Source organism: Athene cunicularia (genome assembly GCF_003259725.1).
Source record: "Athene cunicularia isolate RWA chromosome 1 unlocalized genomic scaffold, athCun1 chr1_part1, whole genome shotgun sequence".
Taxonomy (NCBI): domain Eukaryota; kingdom Metazoa; phylum Chordata; class Aves; order Strigiformes; family Strigidae; genus Athene; species Athene cunicularia.
In genome coordinates, this window is record NW_020799091.1 from 112,608,167 (window position 1) to 112,626,892 (window position 18,726).

At 35.8% G+C, this 18,726-nt stretch overlaps 1 protein-coding gene across 3 annotated transcripts in view; it reads left to right on the forward strand.

Annotated features, from left to right (window-relative positions):
- DCAF6 (DDB1 and CUL4 associated factor 6) overlaps positions 1-17,511 on the forward strand; it is a 74,492-nt gene extending 56,981 nt beyond the window's left edge. For all 3 annotated transcript variants that reach the window (XM_026843274.1, XM_026843283.1, XM_026843264.1), the window contains 5 exons: positions 5,092-5,230; positions 11,053-11,209; positions 12,751-12,839; positions 15,345-15,450; positions 17,057-17,511. In XM_026843274.1, the coding sequence (XP_026699075.1) occupies positions 5,092-5,230; positions 11,053-11,209; positions 12,751-12,839; positions 15,345-15,450; positions 17,057-17,121 (556 nt within the window). In that variant the 3' untranslated portion in view covers positions 17,122-17,511. The remainder of the gene's footprint in view (positions 1-5,091; positions 5,231-11,052; positions 11,210-12,750; positions 12,840-15,344; positions 15,451-17,056) is intronic.
- Positions 17,512-18,726: the final 1,215 nt, after the last annotated feature.

Sequence of the window (18,726 nt, forward strand, 5' to 3'; positions counted from 1 at the left end):
AGCCCATGTGATTATTTTTTTAATATCGCTATAAATTTAATATAAAAATGAATGATATATTCAACATAGAATTTTTTATCAGTATATTTTTCTTTGATTTTTCATTGTCATTCTGCAGCATACCAGGTGAAAATTTAAAAATGTTTTGTGGCTGAGAATAGTTGCAACATTGCATGTGTTGGAAGGCTGGGAAATTACTTAGGAGTGCATTATGATAAACATTTCTTTTTATACGGTCAGCAGTTAAATAACTTGGGCTTTAGGGTAGTCAGTGTGCTGTTAACATGATGGTTTTGCCTTTGTTTTTGAATTATCTTAATGCTTGAAATTTGACAGCAGTAGTAAATCTCTTCCACGGGTTCAGAGGCTTCTAAAGGAACATGATGATTATTTAGTAAATAAAATCAGAAATATAATCAAATCCTGATATTTAGAAAAGTAATCTATTTTAATATGGTGGTTGTGGGTTAACCCTGGCAGGCAGCTCAGCCCCACACAGCTGCTCACTCACTCTCCTCCAGTGCGATGGGGAAGAAAATCAGGAGGATAAAACAGTGAGAGAACTCGTGGGTTGAGGTAAAGACCAGTGTAGTAGCTTATTAATTAGTCACCTTCCTGGGCTGGATTTGACTTTGGTGGTGGTAGCCAGCTTGTTAAGACACTCAAGTTGGAATTCTTGGGCAGGATCATGGTAGCTGGCAGGTGGATTTGTCTACATGGTTAACAAAGAAATTACCATAAGGCATCACAGAAATAGGTTCTAAGTTAATGGATATAAACCTTAGGTTCCATGCAGTTGCTTTGGATAGGGAAAATAGTTCAAATGAGAAGATGGCAACGAGAGAGGGAGAAGAAAAAAAAAAAAATCAATCTTATTTGAAAGAGCAGAATGACAACCAGAGTTTCTGGTACTTAGCAAAAAGATATGCTCGTCTGTGTGTAAGTACATTTTGAAACTTAAGAAGTGACAAAAATCTTTGATACTGGAGGAATCAATACTGAGCTCAATACTCAGTACAGTGCTGAGACAAGAGAGATGGAAAAAGGAAGCAAGTACATGTGAGTTTCATAGCTAGATGCTGCAGCCTAGCTCAGGAGACGATTGGTCTGTGATAATGGTGTTTAGAAGAAGCAGGGTTATCTAGGGTACCAGATTAATTTTATGCAGCCACTATATCTGGACCTCTAGTGGAACAAAGCCAGTAGTAGAATTCCTGTAGACTGTTTACAGATTCAGTTGATGGATAATTGTTCAGTTTTCCCTCTTTTGAAATACATGTCATTAACTTTGACTGTCTTTCTTCTAACTAGTAGGTGACCATAGATATTTTAAAACATGCAGGGCTAGTTAGCTAGAAATTGCTTAATAACATAGATTGGGAACTGAGGTCTGCAGCTTTCTCAGATAATTTTTTTTTAAAGAGCAATATGTGACATACTGTGTTTTAAGAAAGAAACTAGTTATTTAATTGTGCAAATTGCATAGATTTTTTGTTTTAAAAAATTCCTTATTACACTTCAGAATTTCTAAGCATATAGAAAATGCCCTATGTGACAATTTTTTTTTTTTTTTACTTAATTTACATGTTCATCTTTTCCACTTCTCTCTATCTATATACATAGCTGTGGATCAGTCAGTCTGCATCACAGGATCTTAGTGGTTTTGGTTTTTTTCTTTTGAACCTATCTTTAATTGAAATAATAAGACGACTTCACTTCTAAATCCCTATTCCACTCATCTAGGGTTTAATTTAAAAGGGCTTTTTCTAATTAATGTTTACAACAATCAACTTTGAATACTTCAAACCTGGCTGTTTATAATGGGTAAAGTTGTGCTCTGAGTATTCTTACTTTTGAAGTAATATTTAAAAACTATCTTTCCACAAGGCATGCTTCATTGAAGTAATGAAAGTACCATACATCATATTGTGCTCAATCTTACAAGACTACACACACCAACTTTAATGTAAGATATTGTACTATGGTACCACAAAATTTGGCAAAACACACTTAAAAAGGCTTCATACCTGCAGATCAGACAGTAGTACTGAATTATTCTGAATTCAGAGCACTACCTACAGTATAATGGCATAACTAATACAAAGTTCAGTCTCATTGGCTTTACAAGACTTATTCTGTACCATAAAATTAATAATATTAATCTCTACCCAGTGTTTCTCAGGCATCTTCATTAGTTGATGCCTGAATGTGAATACATAATACAACAGTATCAATTGATGGAGTTGCTTGAGGAGTCCTGACACAATGTGCATAAATTACATTATCTGACATTTTGTGTTTGGAAGAGTACACAGTTTGGAAGGGAAGCAGTGTCTCAGGCTTAGTTTAGGCTGAACTTCAGAACACTGTGAATTGCACAGTGCACTTCTGTATCCACTGATCTCCAAGTGATTAGGCTACTATCTAAGTTTATGTTGGCACAGACAGAGATTCCTTATCACAAATACAAAATGACAATTAAAAAGCAAACAAACATGTTGGATTTTTAATTGTTTTTTTCTTTGTATAACTTTAAAAATGTATAGAAAATCTGTGGTTATGGAAAAGTAATACCTCTCAAAGAGAATTATTTTCCCTGTAATGTTCTTTGTTCTGAAATATCATTAGATTGAGCTCATGTTTGTCTTTTTTCTGGAGAAGGCTTGCCTCTACAAAGTTTCTGCTTTTAGCAGTATGTTACTAGGGTGCCTTATAACAGTATCACAGTTATAGCCATGTGTGCCTGGCTGTATTCTCCCTGTTGAAGGTAAACATTGACTTTACAAGATAACTAAGTATCAATCCATTCATGCTGTTAAAATAAGACCCACAATCAGGATTTTAAATCAAGAAATCACTTTAGTTGAAAGACATTGTCTTTACCAAAAGTTGCTTCTGTGCTTCTGCTTTTATTTAAAAATGCATGATTCTGACTGCTGAATAGTCTTGAGGTTTTTTTTGTAATATCTGCATTGAAGCCTAGGAGAATTTAAGAGGAGGAGATTAATTTTTCTAGGGATACTAAAATGAAAAATTATGCAAGAAACTACCCTGGGTCACCAGTTAGTTTAATACCATCTTCTAATCCCAAAACTTGTTCTTCTATTTAGCAAGTAACCCTTCTGAAAGAGCTAGACAAGACTACTGCTTTGTTGATCCTAATGTTTAACTTCTCAGCTTTTTCACTGCACATCTTTTATTAATTAATTAATGTGGATAAATACGCCAAAACCACAAATAGCAACCATAGTAAGCGATAGCTGTAAGGCTAGTGGGCGTGCTTCTGAAACCAAAAGGGTCTTACTGTGCTGAAGAGCTGTGTGTACTGTTTCCAAAGCCATTCGATCACTGATGGAGTTGGTAGCAGAGCAGTTGTTATTACATGATTCTGGTTTTTACTTTCTTGCACAAAACAAATATGTACAAATAATTGTGTAAAGTTTCTGTGGTTTATGTAGTCTATCGTATACATGCCACCCTTTTTCTTTCACATAGAAGTAAAATGGTAAGGAGAATAATTCTGTGGTCTTTAAAGCACAGGAGATAAAGAACATGGGCTTCTTTTTTTGTCCTCTATTATATGAAGAATTTGTGAAGAATCCTCCTCTTAAATCTGTTGACGATAAAAGTTGAGACTTCATATGTTATAAGGACTAACTTACAAATACAGTAGATTTATTTAGCATAGTATAAAGAGGAACTAGAAAATTGCCTAGATATGAGATTTTGGGGGGATAGAAAACTCTCACAAAGGAAGTAGTAGTAGTCTATTTTTTCTGGGATTGTTTGCTCAACAAACATCTATGAAATATAATAAATAGTCTACTGTTTAAGGGTATCTATTGGCTTATACTTAAAAATCTCTTCTAGTTTCTTTTAAAAATAAGTATTAAAATATATTTTAAAAGCTTAGCTGTATGAGATGACGGTTTGTGGGTTGTTTTGTGGTTTGTTTTGGTTTTAAATCTGTGTTAATGACTTTCATTCATTTTCCTTCTTTGCCTAGCTGTAGGATAACACTTATTTCACCTTAATTTTTTTTGTCCAACTTTCTCCTATGACAAAAATGAAACAAAAATCTAAGCAGACAACTGGCTGAAAGAGTTATGAGGTAGATCTGGTGGGGGGGTTTCTGGAAAAGAGGACTTGTGCAAGAGTCTCCAGGATCAGTGACTAAACCACTGTGCCACATTACTTGTGGACAAATTCAAACTACTAGCTTTCTGGTAGCAGTGCACTAAGGTTGAAAATATATTCAGTTCTGATTCGGTGTACTTCTCAGGGTCATTTCCTGTAATAGTTTGACTCCTTATATTCTTCTAAAATCTGTACCTGCTTCTTGAGAGTGTGTTCAGGAGTCAGTTCTTGGACTGTGTTCAGGACCTCAAAATTTAGTTATAGCTGGAATTATGGAGATCTGCAGACTTTGAGCTAAACAGGAGAAATTTGGTACCGGGGTCTTTTCACAGATTAATCAAAAAAGAGACTCCTGGAATTAAATACTCACAAGACAAAATATACTATTAAGCTAAATTTTCTGTTATTCTATGATTTCTTTTGTTGTTTCCTTACTGCTAATGTATGGGATATTTGCTACAATAATTGATCTCAGATCATTTCTTGCCTTTAATAGGAAAGATGTCTAAATCTTGTCACATGAAAATAGTGAAGAGAAATAGACTTAATGAAATTTTGAGGAAAAACCATGCCACACTGGTTTCAAAAACTGCTTTTTGGCATGGGTTTTTCCCTTCAGAATTTTGCTACCTCATTATGGGTGGAGGATATCTCTAGTACTGAAGAATAAAAGAGCATGTGAATTTTGCCAACAGCTGAAGTTTGTTCTTCAGAGGGGGCATAAAATGTTGCATCACTTGACATTCCACTGTCTTGCATGCTATTCTTGTTCTAAGCCAGGTTGGAAAAAAATAAAGTCTGTAATTTTACATTTGAGATAATGTTGATGTTTGTTCCAAACTCATGGATAGTGTGTCTGAGTGCCTAATTATTATTTTATAGTCCTTTTTGATAGCCCATTTCAGTGTTCAGAAATGGACTCTCAGTAGTGTTCTCTCTGTCTGCAATTTATAGACGATCTGCTGTTGCCCGCATTCAGGAGCTCTTCAGAAGGAGGAAAGAAAGAAAAGAAATGGAAGAACTGGAAACATTGAATATTAGACGTCCTTTAATAAAGATGGTTTATAAAGGTCATCGGAACTCCCGAACAATGGTACAAACTCTTTGTATGTTTTTGGAACTGCAGAGATTTTTATGGACTGAATCAGTGTAGCTGCCACATTGATGTGCTTGCCAAAAAGGATATTGTAACCAATCATAAGTGCTTTTTCTTGCATATTCAGTTGGAAGCCACATAATTTGTTCTAAATGAAAATTAAAATTAGTGTGACTCATGTCACTATGCTAGGCATTTAAATTTTCTTTTTAAGACTCTCCCCTTAACTTCCTTTGAAATCTTGGCTATTTTTCTTCACTTCTTTTTAATTTTGTCTGTCACCTTAAGTGGTATAAAATGTGCCTACCTTCAAAATTATGATTTAATCCTCACTTTTCCTTCCAAGCTGTTCAAAATTATTATTTAATCTTTAACTTTAAAGAACTTGGAAGAGAAAGTGAGAAGAGCTTTGACGTTTCTGAATTAAAAAAAGGAAATAGCGTTAGTTATTAAATCATAATCTAACTACTAGATACTGTCTTTTTCATAGAAAATACTGTATTTTAAGAAAAATGCAGTTACTGGGTTTGTAAAGCAGTGTTGCGTGAGAAACAAATGCTGTTTTCCTTGCTATTTCTTTTTTCACTTTCTACTGTATTTTGAAGATGCAAAGTTCTGAGTAGTAGGTGGTATTTTGTAGAAGTAGCAGGTGTATTATTTTGCAGATGATCTGCAGAGTAGTCCCTCTACCTCAAAAGCAATTCAAGAGTTTGTGTGAATGGCTTTGACACGGGGGAAAATGCTTCAATAAATGCATAGTTCAGTCTACATAAGCAACAAGGCTTGGAATAAATTTTGATTAATGACAAGGAGTTTTGCTCTGTATTTGAGGAACTAATTTTAATTACTCAAAACCCCAGTAGTTTAAAAGTTGTATCATTAAGCATTTTGTAGTTAAGAGATAGTAAAACTAAGCTTGCCTAAGTGGTCTTAATACAGTCTCCATCTGTGTATGTGTTGTTATACAGATTATTTCATGGATTTTGTTGTTTGGTTGCTTTGGGATGTGGGTTGGTGGTTTTGCTTTTGTTCCACATGAGCACCTATGACAAGGAATGCACACAATGAAAGAAGATGTAATTTTCCCTGTTGGTTTCTGTGGTGGCAACCTTAATTTATTTTTTTAATCGATACTCTCTTTCCTGAAAGGCAAGGGCTGATGATAGTTCCCTTTTACATTTGTAAAGGAGACAACTTAAAGAGGTCTTGTTTCCTACACAGCTGAGCAGCTCAGGGATAAAGTTGTCAAAAGCATGAGCATGAACTGTTTTAATATATACATATGCACACACACACATATATATAAAAGGAGATCAAATTAAGATTATGCAGGCAAATTCTGTACTTCCTTACTTTTGAGAACTTAATTTGGCAATCTTATAATTTGTTTAATAAGCATATTTTAAGTGTAATTCTTACGGTGTCAGAAAGCGAAAGATAAGTAGCATTGTATTGATGTTGGCTTGCACCATAGGCAGGGTAGGAACGTTTTTCTGTCCATCACACAGATCTTGCCATGTAACCACTCAAATAATGTCATTAGAGTCTTGGCTGTTATTGTTTTTTCATGAAACAGACTGGGAAGTATGGTAGCAGGGGGTGTGATGGTAGTGAAATGATGGAGGACGGGAGTTCCTGTTTCTTTTTAGCTCTTGGAGGAAAAAAAAATGCTCTTGTGAGCCCAAATTCCCTTTCTTTTACTTCAAATTTTGTCTTTTGCCATGTATCTTCAGTTCTTTCTCCCCTGTCTGTTCCTCATTATCTTTCCATCCTGTCCTAGTCTTATTTCCTTTCATATATGTGCCATTCTTCCTCTATTCCACTCACTCCAAGTCCCATTTTAAAATGTTAACATAAAAGAAACTTTTCTTCAATAGAGAATCTGTGTGTGAATAATAAATGGTCTTGTTTTGTATGCATACAGTAGAAATGAGGGTGTATATAAGTTTGAAAACAAAATTTTAAAATGTGAATTTCAATTCCGTTAATTTATGTGGTGCTAAAATTAGGTTTTATGAATATTAGTAATGTAAAATCAGCAGTTACATAAGAGAATACAAAGGAAGCAGGAAGAAATCATAATTAAGATTTAAAATATAATTTATTATTATTGAAGATAATTTAGTTGTACTTCTAACAGGTTAATGAAGAATATATACTAAGAGGAGCTATAAGACAAAAGCTGCCAAGAGATAAATATACTGGAAACATGTCTTTTACTACAGAATCCAGGAATGCAGTTTGTCTGGCTTATTTTTAGACATCAGGATGACTTTATTGCACTGACTGCAATCACTGATACATATTCTATAGACAAAGATCTCGCAAGCCAGAAATTTAAAACTTGCCTCATGCTGGAAATAAAGTACATATTTTTTAACAGCAGTAAGAGTTCAGCTTTAATGATTCTTTATCATGGTGATTTTTTTAATCAAGAAAACTGGGGCAAAGCACAGAACAAGGCAATGTCTCTGTTCTTTTCTCCAGTGCATTTTCTGAGAAAACTATGCAAAAAGAAAGATGAGGATGCAGGCACTGTCCTCTTTAGTGCTTTATTGTGATGTGTTAATTGGAAAGGTTGTAAGTGGTCTCAGACTCAAAATTCTGTCCCTTATGCTGGAGATATTCTTAAATACTAAAAATTAGGAAATTATTTTATGCTAAACTTCAAACACTGGACATCATCTCGATGAACTCTGAAAGCTGCTGTGTAGGAAACTTCTGTTTTACATAGGTATCCCTTTTGCCCAGTGTATGTCAATCTAAAGAGTTCATGAGAGGTACTGGTAACTGTTTAAAGTGTAATCTTGTGTGCAAGATTATATTTTTAACTTCCAGACTCTTTTCTCCAACACAGACTTCAGACTATTGTGGACCTTTCGGATCACCTCTTGTGACTGAGTTTTGACTGTTCTTGAAGCAACGTCCCTCTTCCCTTTGCCACCCCATCTAACCTCTCACCCTGTAGATGATGTAGAACAAAAGTGGAAAAAGATACTGCTGCATAGCCTGTTCCTATCTTAAATAGTTTAACAATGGTTATTTTGAGGAAAATCAGAAGTGATTTCTGAAGAAGAAATATAGTCAAGGAAGTGACCCATTCTTGTTTGCTCAGACTAATCATTTGGCTTCATTTAGGTTACATATTTTTAGGAAGGAAGGGAAAGAGAGGCCTTGGAAAGATAATTCTGTGTTTAACAAACCTAATAGATGCTTCTTGAAAAAAATATTCTAGGATGGCTTTTTATGGCTCAGATGTTGAATAAGCCACATTCATTCAGGCTGTAATCATAAGGGTATCTTGAATGTAACAGGTGTAGAATAATATCAACATTATATTTCAAGGAAAGGGATATCTGATGCTGCTGCCAGTTTTTCTTGGCCTGCAATTTCTGTCATTTACATGATCATTTTCATTGTAATGCTACTCTGTTTCATAGGACAGACTGCTTCAGCTGCTTTCAGTTCCAAAACTCATGAGGCTGCAGATTGATGAAACACCCAGGGGCTGGGTTTTCCTACTGAATTAGTAAACACCCAATTAGTAAATAACACAGCATTTACTACACAAGTAATTGTTTATAAATAAATAACATTTAAGAAATAAAAATAGTATTGTCTAATATAAATAAGAAACATAAGAATTCATACAAAAATACAACTACTATGTATAAACAATTATCAGGTAATAGATTCTTCTTATAATCCTATGACAATACCATGTTTTGGGGAGAGTGATGGGAACAAAGAGGAAAAAAAAGTTTAGATTTATTGATTCACATGTCTCCCAAACATTTTCTTTTCAAGTCAGGTACATGTCAAGTTAGCTATCTTGTCATTGACTATATGTGCTATTTTCTTTAATTCTCAGAATCAGAGACAAGACAGTCTCGCCATTTTGAGGGGATAGTGACTTCATTAGAAGTGTTCACGGCATTGTCAGCAAATGCATATCCAGAACAATGATGCTGATGAGACCATGAATATTTATGGCCCTTAAGACAGTAGGCTTAAAAACCTTCTGAGTTACAGCACTTCACACAAGGAAAGAGAAACAGATGATGTAATATACCATTATATAGTGTACTAGCCTAAAGTATGAGCATACTCTTCTCTAAACCTCCCCCCTTTTCCTTTTACCTAGAGGATGATGTTGTTCCTCTCTTCATCGGATGGAGAGAAGGCTGTGTGTTGATGGCAGGGGAAAAAAAGGCAGAATGTGACAGGAAGCCTTTGTTATCTCTGCTGAGGCAGTCCCCCAGCTCCAAAGGAAGCCTTCCGTCAGCCTCCTGTGGTGCTGTCAGAGCTTCCTGGAGAAGCTGCCAGAAGGGAAAAGCCCCAAGTGCACAGTCGCTTCACTGACTGAGGCACTGCAACAAACTCTAACAGTTGTGGTGAGAAGTAGCTGGTTTTCTGGAAGCCTTCTCAAGGACCTTCAGTCAGTGGCATGTCCAGCCCAGTTGTGTTCACTCACAGATGTGCAGACTTATGAATTTCCTCCCATCTTTTATAGTTTATGAAAAATTTTTTGAGTAATCAGTGTTATCTTTCAAATGAAATTATTGCCATGTTATTCTCAGAAATATAGCATTTCCTCTTTCAATGGTACAGTTCTCCAATCAGAGCAGTATTCCTTGAATGTTTTAATTACAGACAATTATAATCCAGGGTCAAATTACTGTGTTATAAATAACATTATAGAAGAGTTAGCTGTAGGCCAAAACAAAAAACCATCCAATTATAATTTCTGATGAGTAAGAGATATAAAATCTAATATAATTTGTGTGATTCTAGTCCAGTCAATGCAAAATAAAATCCCATGAACTGGCCCAATATGCTAGAGCGACCTTCAGTGTGAACAGTAGGCCCTCAAACAATACACTGCCTTTGAAAGATAGGTTTTGTTTTGCTCTCTAAATTTATACACAGCAACATGTGTATTTAAAAAAAAATATAAAAAGATAATAAATAGTCCATGTTGGCAATATATTACACATACTCTTTGCTGACAGCATGGGAACACTACTGATACGTGACAAAGGTTAGCCAAATCACTTCAAACATTTTCAAAGGTGCTCATATACCTCAATAAAGTAACAACAGGAACAACCATATAGAATGGAGCACATCACTGCTGTGTGAAGAAAACTGGGATATTATTGGTTCCGCTTGCAGGGAGAGATGCTTTACTTTCATCTACTATTACTGTAATAGCTGAAGGGTTGCTTCTACCTGGATGCCTTCCTTGTTCAGTGTCTTATAACTTCAATTTTGGCCTTGGACTAAAAAGTTTTATCTGATTGATTATAGAGGAGGAAGAAAAAATTCCTAAGTTTGATTTCATGACCCCTTTTTATCTGTCAGACCCAGTTAATTTCTACCCCCCCAGTTTTCATAAGCTTCTGTCTTGTCTCTTCTTTATTTGTAAGTGGAAAATCCTGACCAGGGATTAGCCTGTCACTTTAATTTACTGAACTCTTCCCCAAAACTGTTTCACGTACCCTTGTCTCCAGTATCATTCTTGTCACTTTGGAAAGTGCAAATCTGCTGTCATTTAGTTCCAGACTGCTCTTTTTTTTTTTTTTTTTTTTTTGTTAGCAGCCACTTTGCTCTGGAGATCTTTAACCTTCTGAATTTTCTATTTTGATAATTTTTCTTTAAATGTTTCCTTTAAATTTTCTTAAAAGTTATTTATGCATTTGTGCATTTGCACAACTTTTACTTCAGAGGCAGTGTTATTGCAGAAATGGGAGTATACTCTTTGATGTGCTTTCCAAGCTGAACTTATAAAGTAATTGTTATTTTTGGTTTTACTGCAGATAAAGGAAGCAAATTTTTGGGGATCTAACTTTGTCATGAGTGGTTCAGACTGTGGCCATATTTTTATATGGGATCGACATACTGCTGAACATCTCATGCTGCTGGAAGCTGATAATCATGTGGTGAACTGTCTTCAGCCTCATCCATTTGACCCAAGTAAGATGATAATTTTTCACAGTCTACATGTTCAGGTTATCTGTAGTAAAGCATTTTAAAGTTCAGTCTTAAATTCTTTGCTCAGTAGAGCATTATAATGATTAATGAACTATTTTTCCCATATAAAGTAGATAATATTGCTTTTAATTTTGTCTTTTACTAATAACCTTTGGCCCTTAAAACCTCCTTTATCATTAACATCTTGGAATGAAAACATTACTGACATAGTATTTATAGAAAGGTAGGATGTAGTAAGAAGAATCTCCATTTCTTGGTCCCCTCAATACATTAAATGTTTTCTGTGACACTAATGAAGGAAATATGGGATCATCAAAATGCCAGCAACACTTTGGGAATTGATATTGGAATCTGGCCTCCACTGGGCTCCGTTCAAAAATATCGAGTGAAGTGGGTGTCTCAGTATCACTGCCTTTGTGAGATTAGAAGAATGAATAAAATACATAGAAATTCTATTAATTTGTATTTAGGGGAACATATTTATAGAAAAGATGGACCAAAATAGTAGAAGGAATCATATGTTGTGTGACATGTAGATGGATAATCTGAATCATTCTGTAGCTTTTGACACAGTCAAAGAAAGTATTTGTGTTATTTCTTTTTTCATAGCTTATATGGCTGTAGAGTAACATTAAAGCAAATAAAGTTGTTATAATAATACCAGAAGAAGCTGGGGTTTTTTTGGACAGTTTGTGGAAACAGGGAATACTGCTCTACATTGGATATGTCTCGAACTTTTAAATGCTTAATTGAAATTGTGTTTCTGTACATGTTTAGAGTGTGTGGCTAGGTTGGATGCTTTTTTTGGAAGCTTCTTTCAGAATGCCCTGTAGCTTTATGTATTTCTTGACAGAGTGTGACTGTCTCCCTGTAACACACTGAAAATGTAATGAAGAGATCATAGTCCTTATAACACAGTTAATCTTGTACAGTTTACCAGTTACTGAGATCTTTCTATGCAGTTTTATTCCTGTAGGTGTTTTGTGCAATGATCTAGAGAAATGTTTTGCAACTTTTTGTTTTCCATATTTTAACAAGTCTTTATAAGAGCATCTATTGCTTCTTTGTATTTGAATATCACATAAAGTTACATGAAATGCACTGAAATTATTAAATGTCAAAATAGGTTTGAAATTATCTTGCTTCTGTCCTTGTATTTGGGTCTACAAATCCTAAGGCTTTGTTATTAATGCATATACTTACCAGGTCATCAGCAGAAATATGAGTGAGTAGTAGCTGGGTTTGTTTTTACTTTCTACTCCTATCTTATGTTTATTCTGGTGCCTTTTTTATTTAAAAAAGGAGGCTGTTGATGTTTGCATGTGTTTTCTTCAGATATTAAAAAATAATAGCTCAGATCTCCTATGGAGACAATAATGACATAGCTGTATGTTCAGCATGGGAACTGACATTTTCAAGTAAATGCTTCCAGTGAAGTATTTTTCTTTAACTCCAATTAAGTGTCGAAAATACTGATAAAGACATAACACATTTAATTTAGAATTAATATTGCTTACTTCTAGTTCTGGCCTCTTCGGGTATTGATTATGATATAAAAATTTGGTCACCATTGGAAGAATCAAAGATTTTTAACAGAAAACTTGCAGATGAGGTAAGGACCTTTCCTCCTTTTTAACAGTAATATTGCATCTTCCAATTCTGTAAAAGCCTTTGGTGCTAATTACTGATATTGAATTAACAGAGTTATTTAATGTTCAACAAATGAGTTACAAATAAAAAGCTGCTCTTTATAATAGCTAATGTTCATATCATTGGCAGCACACAGATGCACTTTATATTTCATTAACTCTCCTAGAAATTATACGATATAATCTGGTATTATGTACATGAAAGAAGTTGGAAAAAGTATGAACAATCAGATACAGAAGGAAAACTGACAGGAATTAAGAAATGAAGGTAGTGCCTGTCTTTAAACAAATAAATTGACTGAAGGAAATAGTGATATATGGAACAGGGAGTGCAAAAATCAATCCTATTAAATATTCTGTGGCATAAAAGGGAGTTATTGTTAAGATTGCAAATTGGGAACTTCATGGAATAAATCAAACTTTGCAAGTCCAATCAGTTATAAAAGACCATATGTAAAATTATGTGAAGTTATCTAACACAATTGTTTTCATACCCTCGAAGCAATAACAATGTATGCAGCAACTGGCCTATGATGATCATATTGTTGACTTCAGAATAATAATAGTTTAATGATTTTTACGTAACATAATTCATTAAAATGTTAGATGTTCTTCTGTAAGTAATATGTTAGGGCAAATTTGATTGTGGGGTGGTTTGGGGGTTTTTATGCAATCTCTTGGATACCAGTGATATAGTAGACTGTTTTTTTTAATTACTATTTCTCTGTATTTGTGCTATATATATTTAAAACAAAGCCACAATCCTCATCCACCCTCCCCCCCAGTTCTCCCTGAAAAAAACCCAAGCCATCCATTTGTGAGTTTTGAACGTCTTCCATTATTTTAGCAATAGTAACATTTCCTGAAGTGACTCTTCTTTGTATATTGTATGGTAGTTTTAATCTATGATGTGTTTTGGAGCCTTTGGGATTGAGAAATATTGCTAAACATAAATGTGTGCCAAAAATAATTATTGTACTGATATTTTTGTCACATAATTTTTAATAATGACAAATTATTTAGAGATTTAATTATTCTAATAAAAAATTTAGAACTTTCAGAAATTTTGACCACAGTGTGGTTTGTAATGTTACATGTTTTCTGGTTTTTAGTTTAATCTCTGTACCGAGAGACAGGAGAGGTTTCCCCATGTTAAGTTTGGCTGGAATAAATGCCCAGCATATCTGAACTGAATTTTCCATGGAAGGGAAGGTCTAGGGAGAAAGCTTTGTGTTTGGGGAAATTTCAGTATGGATGTAGAACTGTATTTAAAGTTAAGAGAGGCCATGACCTTAGTGAATAGGAAAACACAGCGGGGATGGGAACAAATCTCTGAATAGAGAAGAAGCATCAGAAGCAGGCTGTCAAAAGGGTGTTACTGATGATGCACTGTAAAAATAGGAGGTGAAAGAGGAAAAAAAGGCAGAATGCTGTTGTTCTCAGTTTGCTTCTTTTTAGGGAATGATCACCTGGGCAAAGTGCCTGGTAAACAGATGAGAATGACAAAAAAGAGATGGTTTGATTTGGCTAGGAGAAGGCCAGTGCAGACATTTACAAGAACATGTTTCTCACAAGAGGAACAGGCTTGAGAAGGAGTCTCGGGGAGAAAAAGAAATGCATTATTTTCTTGCCTTAAGCATCTGATCTGGGAGGAAGGACTGAATTATGGTCAGAACTTGTCACCAACTAAAGGAATTTTTATGCTTATGATAATGAAAGAACATAGTCTAAAAGCTGAGAGACAAGCTAAGGTGTGGGATTAAAACTTAATGGCAAAGCAAGAAAGATGGCAATGAAGTACCATGAGAAAGGAAGGAGGCAAAAAAGCTGAAAGTATTCATTAGTGATTTTTTTTTTTTCCTTGAAACAGAAGGAAAAGACAGTAGGAGCTAGCTCTCAACTAATTTAGAGGCAAGCTGTAGATGTGTTTAGAAAGATTTATAGAGCTTAAGAATGTTCCTGAACTGGGATAGAGTAATTGCTTGTGTTCCTTGGATTTTCTCCAAGTTTCAAGCAGCACGAAGGTAGGAGTTTAGGGTAACCTCATCTCTTACTTCCCACATTCTTGGCCAGCACCGGTGCTAGAACTTTATTCTCTACAACAGTTGCCATCTGTAAGAGCACTTTCTCTCACCGGTCCTCTGTATTTTGTGCAAGATCTCATTTCCAAAATTCTTTCTCAGTTGCCCATCTTAATATCTACCATACATGTGGACAACAGAATGATGATCTTACTAGAATATTCTTTAGACAATTAGTTACCTGTAGGGACAATCCACTGTCTGACTTTTCTTACCACATACAATTGGTGTAACTGTATTTGACAGTAATTATTAAAATATTGCTCCCTTATTGTAGTTTTGGACTCTGTAAATGCTTCTTGCATAGGAACTTCATATCTACAAATCCATGCTGATGCAGTACAGTGTTTATTTTTGATGCTGTTTTTTCCCCTTCCCTGTCTCCAGGTTATAACACGTAATGAATTAATGCTGGAAGAGACCAGAAACACTATTACTGTTCCAGCTTCTTTTATGTTACGAATGTTGGCTTCGTTGAATCATATAAGAGCAGGTGAGAGACTTCTGAAAAGGTTGTCCACCACACTGGTCTATGAAATACCAGATGGATTGGGGAACCATCAAGATCTTCAGCTGTCTGTGACTACACTTGGGGTTGGCAAGAAGATTCAAGTGTTGTTTGAGGGTCTCTTAATAGAAGTACTTAGGAATTGTTTCTTTAGTGTGAGACTTCCAGTGTTTTTGCAGCTGTTTTTTTCCCTCAAAACAAAGAGCTATAAAAGAACAAAATATATTTTAGATGTTACCATACTAGCCATCCTGAAATAGCATATTTGTAATGTAGTACTAAAGAATGATCTCTTCAGTAAGGAATGATCTTTAAGGGGAGTACTGTATGATGGGAAAGCTCTTGGGGATGGCTGGAAGATGTTGTAAGATAAACTGACTGTCATTGTGGGCTTGGAATTGTCTAGGGGTGAAGGAGAGTGTGAAGATACAGGACTATGGGAGATACTAATGAGGCCACTGGCAGCTGTTCCCGTGGCAGCAGGTAGTAGGATGTCCAGTCAGCAAAGGGGCAGTTCCCTAGGCACTGACACTGGTGATCTGAGGGGTTGTGTGGAGAATCATTGGGAACTGGTGTTCCTGGATGTTAGTGCTGAAGAAGCTGACTGCATGGGTTGATACTGAAGGTGTAGGACAATGGAGAGCCATACTGGGTAGAAAGCAAGGAGAAGTTTTGGGAGGCTGGTATGACATATGGGTCATAAACCTAACAGAACTGTATATGAAGGTGAAAGTGACTGTAGATACTGAATGTGGGGAATCCAGCACTGGCAGGGCAGAGCAGCGAGATTATAGTGATGAGGTAGGTAGGAAGGAAGCTCTGCCTGGCAGATGCTGCTGCTCCTCTTGCACCTCTCACTGATCTGTGACAATTAGAGAGCCAGGAGGATGCCACTGTATCCAGCCCAGTGGTATGCCTCACCACTGCTGTAACTGAATGTATTAGTTTAGGGTTTTCTTCATTTGTTATGATTTCTTTGTAGTAAAATACTTGAACTGCCCAATACTTGAGTTACAACGTGTTCAGCAAAAATCTGTGTTATGGCTGGGTGGAGTATTTCTTAACCTGACAGTGCATGTTGTTTCAGTGATAGATCTTGAGCCAATCATGTTCCCTTGCACTTTTCTGTATTTGCCTTTCTCTAAACACTTACATCGAAAGATACTTTTGCTGATAGCGATAGATAGCAATTCCTTAGTTTTCTGCCGTATATAAATTTTGTGAAATTATGCAGCTCTTCTAGTTTTAGCTCCCAAAAACAGTGTTTCAATCCCCTGTATTCACCATCTCTTTTTAATATAATGCTTGCATTCATCCTTCCTGTGCTGGCAGCCAGTTTCTCCTTCTGTACACAAATTTCACTTTTATGCCTGGAAAGCCTTTAGGGACTTTCTCCTGTTCTCCTTTCTTGTGGTAACATTTCTACCCAAATCTCCACCGTCAGTCCATATTGACATTCTTTTACCATATAGCCTACAACCACTGTACGTTGTGTAATATATTGCTCAGGGAGATTGTACACTATAAATATTTACCAAAACCTGAAAACTTTAGGAGTTCTCTTTACTAAATTTATCTCTGTGTCTTACAGACCGATTGGAAGGTGACAGATCAGAAGGATCTGGTCAGGAAAATGAAAACGAAGATGAAGAGTAACTGGCAGTTGTGTGCAAGCACCTAGACGTTAATGGAATTTAATGGAATTTGTATAAGACATTAATTATATTTTTCCTTACAGAGCTTTAGTGCAATTCTAAAGTATTGCTTTTGGATAACCTAACCTTTTGTTTTTGAATGACTGTGTGCATGACTTTGGGAGAGTGTGCAAGTAAAACAAGCAAAAATGTTTTTAAAATGTTTTGCCATGTATGAGGGGTGCTAGAAGATGCAAAGTGCAATATTTTCCTTAACCTGCAAATGTGGGAGCTTGGATCAATGTTTTAAAGTAACTTTCATTATAGTAAAAACGTTGGTTCAAATAAATTTCTATACCTGCTGTTTGCATGTTCGTTGCTTTCTAATTAAAAGATTTGGTTGTTTTAAATAGTTTCGTGTTTTTTCTTTGTGCAACCATTGATTTATTTTCACCTTGCAACTATAACCCCATTACTGCCTTGATTTGCATTCTTCCCTACAATGTTTGTGAAGTGACAAACAATTATTTCTTACAGTGAGCACTGGGATTCTCTATGACTTTGAGACCCCATGCCTCTTGGTTCTTGCATTTCCGTGGGTGTAACCCACACCTACCTATGCAAAACTGTCTCTCCCTCAGTCTTATTGTAGTGCCACTACACATTCTCCATGCTTGAATCTGTACTGCTGGGGAAATAGTTGTGTTTCACTAACAGATCCATGAGTATGTGTTCTTTGCAACAAGAGCGGATATATCCGCTGTTCCACTGGATTTAGAACAGAGAAAATGTAGTGCAAAGGAACATGAATTTGAAAATTCCTGTGCGTTACTTCCTAGGAGTAATTATTTGGGAAGGAGGGCAGTTCAGTCCCTGTAACAGGCTCTACACTTCCATACATTTTTGGATCGCAGTGGGGAAGAGGAAGCGAAGGAAGGAAAATGGAGCAGGGAAAAAAGCAGCTTTGTTCAATGGGTATTTTGGCCAAGATGCTGAGAGGCTCCACTGGGAATTACAGAATGCCAAGAAGAATTCTAAATCAGATGGATGAGGGTACCAGAGGCTTCATTACCCTGTTGTCTTTAAAATATACAGTCATCGCACAATCTTCACAAACTTTGCTTACATCACCAAAAAGAATTCCACATACTAAAGTCTAAATAACATTATCACAATATTCTGATATCCTGATTCACAATGTAGGCAGGCTGAAAGGGCTTGCAGAAGGGATATAAACCACAGAAACAGTGTGAGATGGGAAAACAAACTATTTGAGAAGATGAAGAGAGATTTGTGAGGAAAGAGAAATTAGAATTAAGGAACTCAACTGGCAGTAATGGTGAAGATACTTCAAGCAAGGAAGCAAGAAAAGTGGGAGGATATGGACAGAGGTACTTGGCTGGTGGTTTGTTTGTTTTTTTTTATAAAGAAGATAGAAAACTACTGAGGAAGAGAAAAGTATAGAAGCTTTGAAAGTGATCCAGTGAAGTAATTTAGGAAATGAGAAAATAACTGGGTGGGAGAAGATTTTGGAGGCAGAGAGTGCTGAGAATAATAAATTTCTTGGAACACTGGAGTGTTGTGGAAAGTGGGAAACTTCACACCCAGCAGATGTTGGTGCAACAGA